Source organism: Aedes albopictus, chromosome 2 (assembly GCF_035046485.1).
Source record: "Aedes albopictus strain Foshan chromosome 2, AalbF5, whole genome shotgun sequence".
In the NCBI taxonomy this organism is placed as follows: Eukaryota; Metazoa; Arthropoda; class Insecta; order Diptera; family Culicidae; genus Aedes; species Aedes albopictus.
The window spans coordinates 434,318,004-434,332,416 of NC_085137.1; the positions used below are offsets into that span (position 1 = coordinate 434,318,004).

Genomic DNA, 14,413 nt, shown 5'->3' on the forward strand with positions numbered 1-14,413 from the left:
TTCTATACTAAGTAGGCAATGACTAGGGTACAATGACAGACAATGACCATTCCGAAATATACTGTTGAAAAGAGAACAACGTATTATCATTTCCCTTCACAACCCCACCACGGTGGATAAGGGACCTTAGGCCAACAACTTACTATTCTTGAAACCCAGAAACCGTTACAGAAACCGAAAATTAAAGATAATGAACTAATGCAACGGCAACGATTTTTAGCGCAAGACAACGGAAATGGAATTGTAACTTGGAATGAATTGATCCTAGCCCAGCAGGGTAAACTGGCACAGCTAGCCTATGAAGCTTGATATCCTAGGACTGAGCGAGGTCCGTTGGCCGAACTTTGGAGAACACAGATTGGCGTCGGGTCGAATTCTGCTATACTCTGGCCTACGAGGCAAACACGCTCCTCGTCATCGTGGAATTGGTTTCCTACTCAGCGCTCACGCCCACGCTGTGCTCATAAAGTGGAAACCTATAAATGATAGGATAATTGTGGTCAAATTCAGAACTCAGGAAATGCAAGACAAAGAGAATTTCCACAGCCAACTGAATGCTCTCATGGATAAGATTCCAAACGGTGATTTCAAGATCCTCATGGGCGACTTCAACGCGAAGGTTGGTTCCGACAACTCAGACTATGAGCAAGTTATGGGACGCCATGGTCTCGGAGAAATGAATGAGAACGGAGACCTGTTTGCAGAGTTTTGTGGCAACAATGACATGGAGATTTGGGGATCGCTCTTTCCCCATCGACCAGTGCACAAAGTGACATGGGTTTCCCGTGATGGCATCACGGAAAATGAAATCGAGCACATCTGCATCAGCCGAAAATGGAGAAGGAGGCAGCTTGATGTACGGAACAAACGAAGCGCTGGCATTGCGTCCGACCATCATCTCCAAGTCAGCAAGATCCGGCTACGCATTGCGAGGATCCATCGATAGGAGGAGAAAATCAGGCGCTGGTTCAACACACGCCGACCAGAAGACGCTGCGATGAAATAGTCCTTCATCGAGGAGCTGGAGAACCGTACAGAAGCGCCATCATGAACGCTTCCATCGCCACTGGCAAGAATTATTTGGGTGAGCTACGGACTCAGAGAAAGCAGTGGCTCGCATATGACAACTGGAGGAAGATAGAGGAAAGAAGGAACGTAATGATAGAGAAGCCATTTTGGCAACATATGGGAAACCGCGACATTCTCGGTCGACTGGATGCAAGGCGTCTTAGAAAAGGTACCCAAAAAGGGTGACCAGACTGTATGCGATAATTGACGGGGCATCATGTTACTGTGTATCGATCTCAAAGTCCTCTGCAAAGTGATCCTAAACCGGATACTGGAGAAGATTGACGCAACTCTCCGACGGCAGCAAGCAAGATTCCGTGCCGGACGATCCTGTGTGGACCATATTGTCGTATCATCCTGGAGCAAATCAATGAATTTCAAGAGTCTCTCTACCTGGTGTTCATTGATTACGAAAAAGCTTTCGATCGTCTAAATCACGAAAACATGTGCGGAGCCCTCAGGCGCAAGGGTGTCTCTGAGAAAATCATCGACCTCATTGAAGCACAGTACAGGGCATTTGCGTGCAGGGTACTGCGGAGCGATGTTATGTTCGATCTCATCCGGGTCGTTGCTGAAGTGAGGCAAGGTTGTATCCTATCACTGCTACTGTTCCTCATCGTAATCGACGAGATCCTTGTAGGTGCGATTGACCGTGAACCAAATCGTGGGTTGCTGTGGCAGCCCATTACCATGGAGCACCTAAATGACTTCGAATTGGCTGATGACGTTGCTCTCCTAGCTCAACGGTGCTCTGATATGCAGAGTAAGCTCTATGATCTTGCCAATCGTTCCTCGGCGGAAGGTCTTACCATCAATGTTATTGCGGATTTTTAGAAAATTTTCCACTCTGCGGTAGCCGCCGAGTTCTACCGCAGCTGTCAAAGTCCTACCGCAGCTATGAAAATCATTGTATCATTGAAAAGTTTGGCCAAATCAAAGCATGCTTGCAAAAGGAAATGTTCTGAAAAGCAACAACAAACAATGATCATCGGCGTCGTATCCAAGGATCGATCCAAGGTATCCTTGGACTGATTGATGATACCTTGGTGAAAATCATCAGTCTGACAGCTGCGGTAGCTTTTCAATCTACCGTAAAACGGAAAGTTTTCTCTAAATTAGCAATAACAAGACCAATTCGTTGGATGTAAACACGGTCAACCCTTCAAGAAATGTATGGATCAGACAGACTCGAAGGTGGCGTGCTGCTGAACGCCAGTGAAACGTGTTGTGTATCAGTGGAGAACACTCAACGACTGCAGGTCTTTATTAATAGATGCTTGCGGTATATTGTTTGTGCATGGTGGCCTCACAATTGGATCTCCAAAGTGAAGCTCCATCGTCGATGGCATCAAAATCCGATAGCGACAGGAAGGGAGTGAAGGTGGAGGTGTGTCGGCCACCTGCAACAAAGCGTTAGATTGGAACCCAGCAAGACATCGCTGCAGAGGCCGACCCAGAAGCTCATGACAGAGCAGCCTCAACAGCGAAATTAAGCAAGTTGATAAACGTACATACAGGGGATACTCAAAATAACTGGGACAGGTAAAATTTTCACTTTTCAAAAAATGTTCAACTCGCTGTAACTTTTCGAAAAGGGCATCAAATATTCTCAAATTTTTACTGTAAGTTCATCAACTAGTTGTGTGTCAATGAACAAAATTTGGTAAATATCGGGCCATTCTACACGAAGTTATGAAAATTCTAGAAAAAGGTGTAATTATTCGACAGTCAACTTTGACCTGTTGTATCTCCGGAATCAATGAACCGAATGCAATGAAATTTTGATCATTTATGACTTATATAATGAACTTTGAAAAACAGTTTACCTAATTAGAAATTATTAATAAGAAAAAAAGTTATGGCGATTTCATTTATTCTATGTTTTTTAGTTAATTTATATATTTCTCATATGCATCCCATTACCTTTTCAATTTAATGCCGGCTATTTTGTTACTTTCCTTTAAAACATAAATATATTCAAGTCAATTAGAGGGGATTAAAATGAACTATAATAACTATCTCGAATTTTGAAACGATGATGAAGTTTTGAAGTTTTGTCAAAAGTTTTTAATAGCTCATTATATAAGTCATAAATGATCAAAATTTCATTGCATTCGGTTCATTGAATCCGGAGATATAACAGCTCAAAGTTGGCTATCGGATAATTATACCTTTTTCTAGAACCTTTATAATTTTCCAAATTTTGTCCACTGATACACAACTAGTTGATGAACTTACAGTAAAAATTTGAGAATATTTGATGCCCTTTTCAAAAAGTTACAGCGAGTTGAACATTTTTCAAAAAGTGAAAATTTTACCTGTCTCAGTTATTTTGAGTATCCCCTGTATGTCCTGGTCACAAGTCAAGGCGATGGCGGGCATTTGCCCAGCATGGAGATCTTTCCATTCGGCCCTCTGCACTACCGTGGGTGCTCCGGACTGACAGTCATAACATTTACTTAAAAGTGATGAAAAGTCAAAAGGGACTGATATGCGAGTGGGACAGTGCATGTCTGCATCAATATACACTGAGCCAAAACTTCATCCTCCAATCGATTGCAAGGTAATACGCATCCGCCCCTTGACGAACATCATTCGTTTTCCGGATGATTTTTAACCGTATGCTTGAAAGTCGAATGACAACAACCCGATTGAAGTTCATCACACAACCGAATGATTGATCAACTGAAAACCGAGTGATGCGTCATTTGTTATTCAGAGGAGGTTGATATGATGATTAGATGATGAATGTTTGAATTTAGTATGGAAAACCGTTTGAATTTTATATGAAAACCCTTGTGAAAATCCGTATTTGAAAAGCATTTGATATTTGAGAGGGAATACAATGGTAACTAACACATTTATTTTTTTCCAGTATTTATTAATCAGTTCAATAAATATACATACACACTTCCACTAAAAAAAATACGAATTAGAGGAAATCCCGCTTGCGGCATGCTGCGTGCAGCATTATGGATGTTTAGGGCCGCGCTGGAAAACAAGAAACGACACGACGGCCTCTGCTACTTTGGCACGGTCCCATTGATTCACATGCGGAAAGCGGATGACGGCCGTTGAATGATGTTCGCACAGGCATTCGCCATCTCCGTTTCCACTCCTCTGTTTGGTGCAGGTTCAAGTTTAGTTTCCTTAAACGCAAATAAATTTTCAATTAAGCGCTACCCTTTTTACAAAAATTGCATTTCTAACCACAAAATATAAAGAGATTTCTGCTATTATATTATACACAACGTATCTGTTTCTTGAAAAAATACAAATGGCGGAGAAATGATCGCGCACTCAGCATCGACCTCTACCGCTACCTCCACTACCGAGAACTCGACCGTCAATCACTCCAAACGCGGATGACGAATCATCCCGAAAACCGAATGACAATCGTAAAGGGGCGGAACCAAAATACTGTTCATCCACTGATGGGATGGTAGTCATTGCAACTGTGCAGACTACAGGAATCGAATGATGTAGCGTTCGAAAACTGAAGTACAAACATCAGCATAAAGAATGGTTTTGTTTTGATATTTCAGTGATAGAGCATACGCTCTGCTCTGTCATATGGAAATGGAATTATTAATTTTAAACATGAGGCGGATGACGAAAAACACGAATCAAGGATGATGTTTGGGTTCAGTGTAGGGTATTGGTTCCCTTCTTAAGCATGTGGTTCCCATTTTCATCCTATGAAAAACAAAGGATTGAAACGTTGTTTGTTTTGTTTCTTATTTTTGTATTTTTTGTTAGAAGTGAGCACGCATGAAAACAAAAAGAACGGAATCGATCGGTGCCGTAATCGCTTGTTTTCGAATAGGATGAATATGGGAGCATGAGATTACTGATGGCACACATACCCTACATATACCTGCGATATTTAATTCGTGGATGATGGCCTCACAACTAGATCTCCAACGCGAGCTCCATCATCGATGTCATTAAAACCTGATATCAACTGAAATTTAGGAGCGGATGTAGAGATGCGTCAGCTGCACTCTACGCAGGAGCGGTAGCAGTCATGGCCAGAGGCTATGGCAATGCAGCCTCAAATAAGAAATAAAGAAAGTCGACAGAAGTTTGACCTGGCGATAGGTTAAGACGATGGCCCAGGATGGAGTTCTTTCACATTGACCCTCTGACCCACCTTAGGTGGAGCTCACTTAGGACTGAGAGTAAGTAAGTAACAAATGATTTCTTCCAATGTAAGCAACATGTAAACGTCTTACCAGAATGGCATTCTATTATTTCCATCCTGTCGACGGAAACCACACAATTTGCTGTCGTTACCTACCGGCGAAGGAACAGCGGAAAACAATTCCAAGAAATCGACCAGTGAACAAATAAGAATATGCATCTTTGTACTAACCTACCACTACAGGACTGAGAGGAAGCGCCTTCCACCGGCGGCGGCGGCAACTGTGCCATGCATTGACAAACCTCAAACAATAACCAGCGTCATTAGAAAGTGTATTGGTTGGTCGGTTCTGCCGGGTCGGGCCTGGTACCTATGGAACGACGACGAGCTTGTTAGACGGAAAATAAATTGCTCCATTGGCAATCTGTTTCCGAACTGAAAAGCTGCCATGAGCTGCTGACTACATCTGGAAGTACCGAACCGAAGGATGCGATGGTAGGGATGTTGCTATTGCTGCCAAAGGGGCCGGAAATTACGATGTGGATATTGCGGTAATGATGTGCAGGCCTCATTTTCGTTCGTCGTACGCCGGTCGCCGCGCTATCAACAGAAGAGTGTGACTCATTTTCGAGTGTGATCATTGAGTACTTTCGCAACGGCGCGGCATGGCAGCCATCCAGCTATGGTAGAACAACAACACAAAACCATTATTGCTGGTGGCATCAATAGTCGCACACCATTTGATGGGAACATCAATGAGGATGATGGTTAGTGTCATCTTGTTGTGAGCGGTTGATGTCGTGGGAGTAAACGACTAATGATGATATTGGGTGGTCCTAATGAATTGTTCATTACTCTGTGTACTATATTATTGCATTTTAACAACACTTTTACTAATTCAACTGTGTATTTTTCTTTCTATTATGAAAAGACTCTGATGAACCGTACTGAAAACTAAGCCTTTTTTTTTCTTCTAAACCATAGGCGGAAAAATCTGCTCAACAGACACCCTAACAGGAAGGTTAGGGTAGTGTGGGGTTATGGCCGTCTTCTACAACACTAGTAATAGCTAGAACTACTCTCTCCTCGACTCACTAAAACACATTCCTATGGTCGCCAAACCCTACGTCTCTCCGGAACCAATCCAGTAGACCGACGCCACGACAGCACCGCTACCGGGACTTCCTCTCCGCGGCCACTTAATCGCTGTAAGGGTCGATCTCGACCGCAGGGCACCGGTATGACCTACGAAGCCGACTTCGAACCCCTGGACCACCTCTTGTACTGCATCTGGACTAGCCATTCTCCGAGTCCACGCGCCACCTCCTCTGTAGCTCCCAGACGATATGGGTGATAGCCGTTGAAACGGCGTTCCAGCTAACCTCATCCCTACACATCCTCTGGACCAAATTGAAAACTGAGCCTAAACAACTTCATTAGTAGACGTGTAGGTAAGAGCTTACTTCCTCTTCACTCCAATCAGCTCTTAGGCCTCCTGATTGTTGAAACCACGTATGAGCTTATTTCAGTAAGATATTAACACGCCAAAGTACCGACAGGCAAAAAAAACGTGGAACTGTTTTTTTTTTTGCACATCCATATCTCAGCAGTTAGTGAGCCAAATTTCAATCTTTTTGCGTTAACGGAATCCTACACTATCCTAGAGAGGTGTAGAGAAAGCCGATTGGAATTTCATGCAGCTTCCGGTGAGAACCAGGCGAAAGCATTAGTTCCACATTTTCAACTTCTTCCAGTTCCGTTTTGTTCCCGGATTGGTTGTGAGTACCATGTCTTTGTAGCGAGTTCTTTCGGAACCTCGACAAGATAGCAACATTCTATATTCGGCAAAGTTGTTCAGAACAACAACCACTTTCTGGTGATGGATTTCATAGTTCCGAATTTCCCCACCACGTGGTGCTAGTGTACATAGTAGGGGAATTCACTTAACAGCGGAAACTGATTAAGGTTGAAGGATTCGTCATTGACATAATCGTCATCAATGAAAATTCGAATGCAGTTTTCGGGCTCAAAACTTAAATCACAGACAAACAGACGTAACACTTCGATCTGTTTTCGATTCAAATCATAGTCACGGAAACATGTTCGCCCAATGCTAAATGGACTGAGTTTGGCCGACCATCAACTAGGTGGCGACAGTGCACAAACGTCAAATTCGAACAAAAACGATGCAAGTGCCACGGTTGGCAAGTTGACCAATTATCAAATTTTTAAATAGACCGATAAATCGGTGTACGATGAGAATTTTCAGAGTTTTACGTCTGTTTGTCTGTGCTTAAATGTTTGTATTGAAAATGTATTCACTGTAGTCCATTATCCACCCGCAAAACAGTGAATGCATTTCCACAGCGAAAACATCAGTTTTGAACGAGAAAACTGCTTTCGAATTTTAAATGATGACGATTATGTCAATGACGAATCCTTCAACCTTAAACTGATTAAACGTCGCGATCACCAAGGCAATCTTTGAATATTTCATTCGCAAAATCATGAAACATTTCAAATAAGCAGAAAATCATCGCTTACGCAACAATTTAATCTGTTTAGTGAGTACCCCTAGTGATATCCTAGTGATCCCTAGTCGTACCTTTGGTGGGATATAGCACGAGATTGAAGCCAGATAGGAAGATGCGATCTTCGGCAAAGTTGTTCAGGACTACGAGTACTTCCAGGTCATGATTAACATAGTTCCGAATTCCACCACCACGTGATGCTAGTGTACATAGTGACTTCCAATACGTCTTTAGTGAAATGTATCACAAGATTGAAGCCAGATAGAAAGGTACGAGTCTAGCTCCCACGTTCAAGAATCAAGGATCAAGGATCATTTCAGGACCACTTGAAGAGTACTCCCTAAGAATATCTGCAGAAATACTTTCCGCGAATGCCCAAGGCGTTTCTCTATAAGAGTTTCAGTTCTAGTAGAATTAAGGTTTTAGTATAATTATTGCAAAAGCTTTGATCTCAAGGCAGATTTTTGTTTTCGTGAAAAATGTAAACTTCAGAAAGATATTCTCATAATGATGATTCACACAAGTTTTAGCAAAGATATTCAAATAAATTTCTAATTCCAACTTCATATTTATTATCCAGAATAATATATCAAACCCATGACCATCCGCAAATAAAGGGGGACATGCGATCAACTGCGCCACGGACTCGGGCACTCTGGAGAGGAATTTCCTAATAAACGACTGCATAAATTTCTGAAGGAATCTTTCGAAGACTTCGCGAACGAACTCTAGGAAAAAAAATCCTCTAGAAATCCTTGAAATAATTCAAAAAATGTTCAGGTAATTCTGGAAAAAATCTTGGGTAAATCACTGGAGAAGATGATGAACGGATTTCTGAAATTTCTGACCGAGCCTCTCACTATTTTTTTTTAAGATCCAGAGAGAAATTTCTGAAGGAATCACTACAGGAATTCCTGAAGCAATCCATGAAAGAACTCCTGAAAAATCCTTAAAGGAATTCTTGGAGACATCTCTAGAGAAATTTCTGCAGGTATGCCTGGAGGAATCCCTGGATAAATTCCTGGAGGAATCCTTAGAGGAAATATGGGAGGAATCCTTGGAAAAATTTCTTAAGAATGCGCTTAAAGTATCCCGAGAGGAATTCCTAGACAAGTTTATGGAGGAATCCTTGGAGGATTTTTTGGATAAATTCTTGGAGGAATTTCTAGAGGAATCCTCGGAGAAATCCCAGGAGGAATTCCTGGAAAAATCCCTGAAGCAATTTCTAGAGGAATTTCTGGAAGAATACCTGGAGAAACCACTAAAGGAATTCTTGGAGTTTCCTGAAGGAATTTTTGAAGGAATAATTGGAGGATTTCCTGGAGGTATCCCTGTATTAATTTCTTTACGAATGCCTGGAATATTCCCTGGATAACTTTCTAGAGAAATCCTGGATGAATCCATGCAGGAATTTCTAAAGGAGTTCCTGCAGGAATACCTAGAGGAAACCCTGGAGAAATTCTTGGAAGGTTACTGATGAAGTTCCTGGATAAATTCCGGGAGAAATGCTGAAGGAATCCCTGGAGGATTCCCTAGAGTGATTCTGGGCGGTATCCCTTGAAAAATTTCTGAAGAAACCTCTTGAGAAATTCCGGAAGCAATCCCTAGAGAAATTTCTGGAGAAATTCTTGAAATCCCTGGAAGCAATTTATGGAGGAACTTCAGGAGGAATGCCTGGAGGAACTTCTGGACAAATTCCTGGCGCGAAATTCCAGGAGGAATTCCTGGAGAAATCTCTAGAAGAATTCTTGGGGTACTTCCGATGAACTGTGCCTGGAAGAATTCCTTGAGCAATGCCTGACTGAAATTCTGAAGGAATCTCTAGAGTAATCCTGGGAGGAATCCGTGGAGAAATTTCTCAAGAAATTCGTTAAGGAATTTCTGAAGGAAAATTCCAAGAGGAATATCTGTATGAATTACTGGAGGAATCATCGATAGAATTCCTGAAATCTCTGATGGATTTTTCAGAAGAATCTCTGAGGGATTTTTCAGAGAAATCCCTGAATAAATTCCAGGTGGTTCCTCGAGGGATTCCTGGTGGAATTGCTGGAGGAATCCGTGAAATAATTCCTGGAGAAATCTCTGGAGGAATCTTTGGATAAGGAACACCTGGATAAATTCCTGGAGGAAACCCTGGAAGAATTCCCGGAGGAATCCTTGGAGAAGTTACAGGAGAAATTCCTGACGAAATTCTTGAAAAAATATCTGAAAGAAATACCTGAAGGATTTCCAGGAGAAATTATTGGTTCAATTCGTGGAAATATTCTTGGTGAAATTCCTGAAGGAGTCCCGGAAGCAATGCCTGGATGAAACCCTAGAGGAATACCTGGAATAGTTTCTGGATAAATTCCGTGAGTAATTCTAGGCGGGGGAGGGCGGGGTAATTTCTGAAGGAAACCCTGGATATTTCCTGGGGGGGGGGGGGGTTCCTGGAAAGATCTTTGAATCCTGGATAAACTCCAGGAGGAATTTATGCAGGAATTACTGAAGAAATTCTTGACATAATGCTTGTAAAAACTCCGGTAGGAGGATTTCCTGGAAAAATATCCGTAGTTATTTCTGAAGGAATTCCTGGGAAAAGTCTTGGTGGAATTCTTAAAGGTATTCTTGGGGAAGTCTCTGAATAAAATCCAGGAGGAATCTCTATAGAAATCCCTGGAGGGATTCCAGGAGGTATTCCTGGAGGAAATCCCTAATGTCTGAAGGAATCCCCGGATAAATTCCTGGAGACATGACTGTAAGAATTCTTGTAGGAATCTCTAGAGAATTCTTTGAGAAATCTCCAGGGAAACTCCTTGAGTAAACCCTGAAGGAATATGTGGAGAAATCCCTGGAGAAATGTCTGTAGTATTTTCTTGAAGAATCATTAGATAACTTTCAGGTAGAATCTCTGGAAGAATTCCTGGAGGAATACCTGAGAGAATTCCTGGGGGAATTCTTGGACGAATCTCTTGAATAATTCCTTGAGGAATCTGTAGAGGAACATCTGGAGTAATCTCTGAAGGAATTCCAGAGGAACCCCTGGAGGAATTCCTGTATAGATTGCATGAGGAATCCCTGGAAGAATTCTTAGAGAAATCCATAGAGGAATTCCTGGATTGTCTGGAATTGTCTTGAAAAATCATTGGGGAACTTTGAGGAATAATCTCTGCAGGAATCCTTGAAAGAATTCGTGGAGGAATCCCCGGTGGAATCTCCAGATAAATTCCTGGAGGAATCTCTGAAAGAATTCCTAGAGGAATCTCTAGAGGAGTTTTTAGAGGAATTCGTTGACGAATCCCTGTAGAAATTTTTAGACGAATCCCTGAAATAATTCAAAGAGAAATCCTGGAACAATTTCTGAAGGAGTTTCTTGAGAAATCCTCGCTCCTTGCGGAGCCTCGTAGCCGTGTGGTTAGGGTCACCAAGCTCCTAATCGCACCATGCTGTGAGGTGAGGGTTCGATTCCCGCTCCGGACGATGAAACTTTTCGTGAGAATAGTCTCTTCTCCGTATCCACTGGTGCATGCTCCGTGTGTCCCTTGTCTAGTGTTAAGTTTTAATTCAGTCTGTGCAGCCTTTGGCTGAAGACGGTGCCCGCGTCTTTCTAAATCCCTTGAGGAATTCCTGGAGAAATCCCAAAAAGAAATCCAAGGATGAATTTCTGAGCGAATTCCAGAAGGAGTTTCTGAAGAAATCCCAGCAGGGAGTATTGAAGAAATCGCTGAAATGCTTGAGAAAATCCTGAAGGAATTGTTAAGGGAATTTCTAAACAGTTCCTGGAGGCTTTTTTAAAATAATCCCGGAAGTTGTTCCTGATAGAACCACAGAAGGAATCCCCGGGTGAATCCCTGGAGGAATTCTTGAAGGAATGTTTGAAGCTCCTTAAGAAATCACAGAAGAGTTTTCTTAGCGAGTTCCTGGAAGAATTTCTGTAGGAATCCTTGGATAAAAAAATCGGAAGAAATCCATGTCTGCAGTAAGACGAACGATTGAAGGTAAAATTGGAATTTGTGAAACAAAATATTCAAGCAATTTCTGGATTATTTTTTGAATAATCTTACTATAAGCTTCTGAAAGAATTTCTGGAAGACAGTCCCTTAGAAATATTTTCAATAATTCCAGATGAAATTATTGGAGCAATCTCTGGAATTCTGGAAGGAATATATGGAGAAATCCCTAAAGAAATCTATAAAAGAATACGTTCAGAAATACCTTCACGGATCTCTGGAGAAATTCCCGAAGGAAACCGCGAAAACAGCACTGGAACAATCAGTGGAGGAATGTCCAAAAATATCCCAGGGCATATCCCCAAAGAAATGTCTGGCGGAATGCGTAGATGCATTCTTGAAGGAATCTCTGAAGGAATCCATGATGGAATCACTGCAACAAGCTTTGGAAAAATTCCAGCAAGAATTGTTCATACTCATATAGTATACACGGAACAAGGAACAGATCTAAAACAATCATTTTGATTCCTGAAAACTGAAATGCCGATTTGCATATTCACATATCGGGCAACCATGTCACTTGAATGTCATCTCAAGTCAGGCTCCCCCTAGGCCCCCTCCACAAAAAATCCTAGCTACGCCAATGCAACTCAAGTTGAAAAACAGCAGTCTAAGACAAGAAGTGATAATTAAACTTAAAAATAGAATTAAGTTTAACTAATTTGTAATACTCAGACATGTATTTTCATCCCAAGTGCTTTCTACTTACACTTACTCTTATTTGACCTTTTGATTGCAACGATTGCCTATAATATTCAAGAAAAATCAACTTTACGCAACTAATTGATTGACCAGCAGGTATTTATCCAAACATCAATCATGGTCCTTGGGTACACACCCGGAGCTCTCCGGCGCATCGCAAACATTTTCCTGCGCATTCCAGTAGGTTCCTTCCGGGCAGTCCATTTCATACGGATGCCGATGCGAGCAGACGTAGTACTTGGTACAATCTTCATGAGGGAAAAATACCGCCATATCGTCTTCCTGTTCGACTTCAGGACATTCGAGGAGCGGGGCGTCGACATCGTTTTTCGCTGGGGTACATTGAGCCAGTTCCGGACGGTCACAGTAGCTGTTACTCTGGCTCCAGTGGAGTCCTGCCGGGCAGTTCTGTTCCAGCTTGTTGCCCTCGTAGGTGCAGATGTAGTACTTGGTGCAATCCGCGTGTGGGAAATAGACCTGGTGGTTGGGGTCGTACACTTCCGGACAGTTCTCAGATTGCGGAACAGGTACTGGGGTTGTGGTGTTTGTGGCTGATGGCGTGGATGAAGGCGTGGTTGGTGGAGAAGTTGGTGAACTGGTTGAGTTGCAGCCGGCTAGCCCTGGGTAGTCACAGTACGACAGTTGCTGATTCCAATGCAGATTAGGTGGGCACTTCTGCTCGATGGCGACTCCTCCCCAGGAGCAGATGTAGTACTTTGTGCAATCCTCGTGGGGAAGGTACACCTGATGGTCCGGGTTGTATTGTTCTGGACATTTTTCAACCGGAGCTGTGGTAGTCGCGGGCTCCAGCGTACAGTTTACATTCGCTTGTAGATCACAGGCTTTGATGCCGTCGTTCCAAAGCGTCCCATTTGGACAACTTAGCTCCACTAAGTTGCCCCAATGGCAGGAGAGAAACTTACTACAATCCGATGGATGAGGAAGGTAAACAACTGTTTCGTTGTTGCTTTCTGGTGGACAACTGGGTTCAGCAGCTACGTAGACAGCCAAATAAGCCACGTAGGTTAACAAAAAGAACTTCATGGTAAAGATTATTTGTGAACCCTATGTTACAGCTTTATTGCCAATTTTGAACTGAATCAAAAGAAAGTTCAACATGTATTTATATTGGCTAATCTAAAACTGATATCAGCGTTATAAGTGGGTGATTCAATTCATCGATATTTGTTCCCAGCCTTTCCCAGCTATAGGTACTTCAGTAAATCTGGAAATCTGTTAAGTACATCCATCGTTTTCAATGAGTAATTCAAACTCTTCAATAATCAAGTATCTTGATATTTTTAAAGGGGCGCTTGTTATAACAAAGATAACTAGAACTCTTGAGAAGCTTCGTAGCTTCTGTATGTAAGGTATGCGTAGGCCTGATTAAAGTTGGAATAATCTTGAACAAGTTTCCTAGCAAGCAAATGCCGACAGCTCAACTCGATGCTGTACAAGATGTTCTGCTTCTAAAAATTGAAGAGCAAAGACATGCAACGGTAAAACCGAAGTTTACCAAATGTAGCTACATACATGGGTAAATATTTGATTCTTGCTTGCAAGGATCATGCAACTGCGTTGTGAGTGAAGGAAGTTATTCGTTCGGTTACCCCATGGGAAAATGCGGAGCTACTTGCTCTGGATGAGAAAGACATTCCTCGTCCAGAGCTTTCTTTAAGCGCTGTCTTCAGCAATGAGAGACTGAAGGGCCTAATAGAAAGCCCAAATGATGAGATAAATACAGCTGGATGTAATATCTTTCACTGTTCAAATGCAAACAAACACGCAGAGTGGAAGTTATATTTGGACGAAGAATCGCTAAGGACTTTAGCGGACCGCAACTTTGTCCTTAACTTCCGCTTTGACGAAAATGAGCTGACACTATACGTAGAGGAGGTAACAACGCCCCGCGACTCGAAAGCAGGAGCTAATGGAGTCAAAATGGAGGCCTCAGCTAGAGTTTCTATGAGTAATTTTGA

At 42.3% G+C, this 14,413-nt stretch overlaps 1 protein-coding gene across 1 annotated transcript; it reads right to left on the reverse strand.

The window, feature by feature from the left end:
- Positions 1 to 12,390: 12,390 nt before the first annotated feature.
- On the reverse strand, positions 12,391 to 13,539 carry LOC109415748 (probable chitinase 10). Its single transcript, XM_019689689.3, has one exon. It carries the CDS (start codon positions 13,476 to 13,478, stop codon positions 12,546 to 12,548), a length of 933 nt encoding a protein of 310 aa, XP_019545234.2. The 5' UTR covers positions 13,479 to 13,539; the 3' UTR covers positions 12,391 to 12,545.
- Between the last annotated feature and the right edge of the window lie 874 nt (positions 13,540 to 14,413).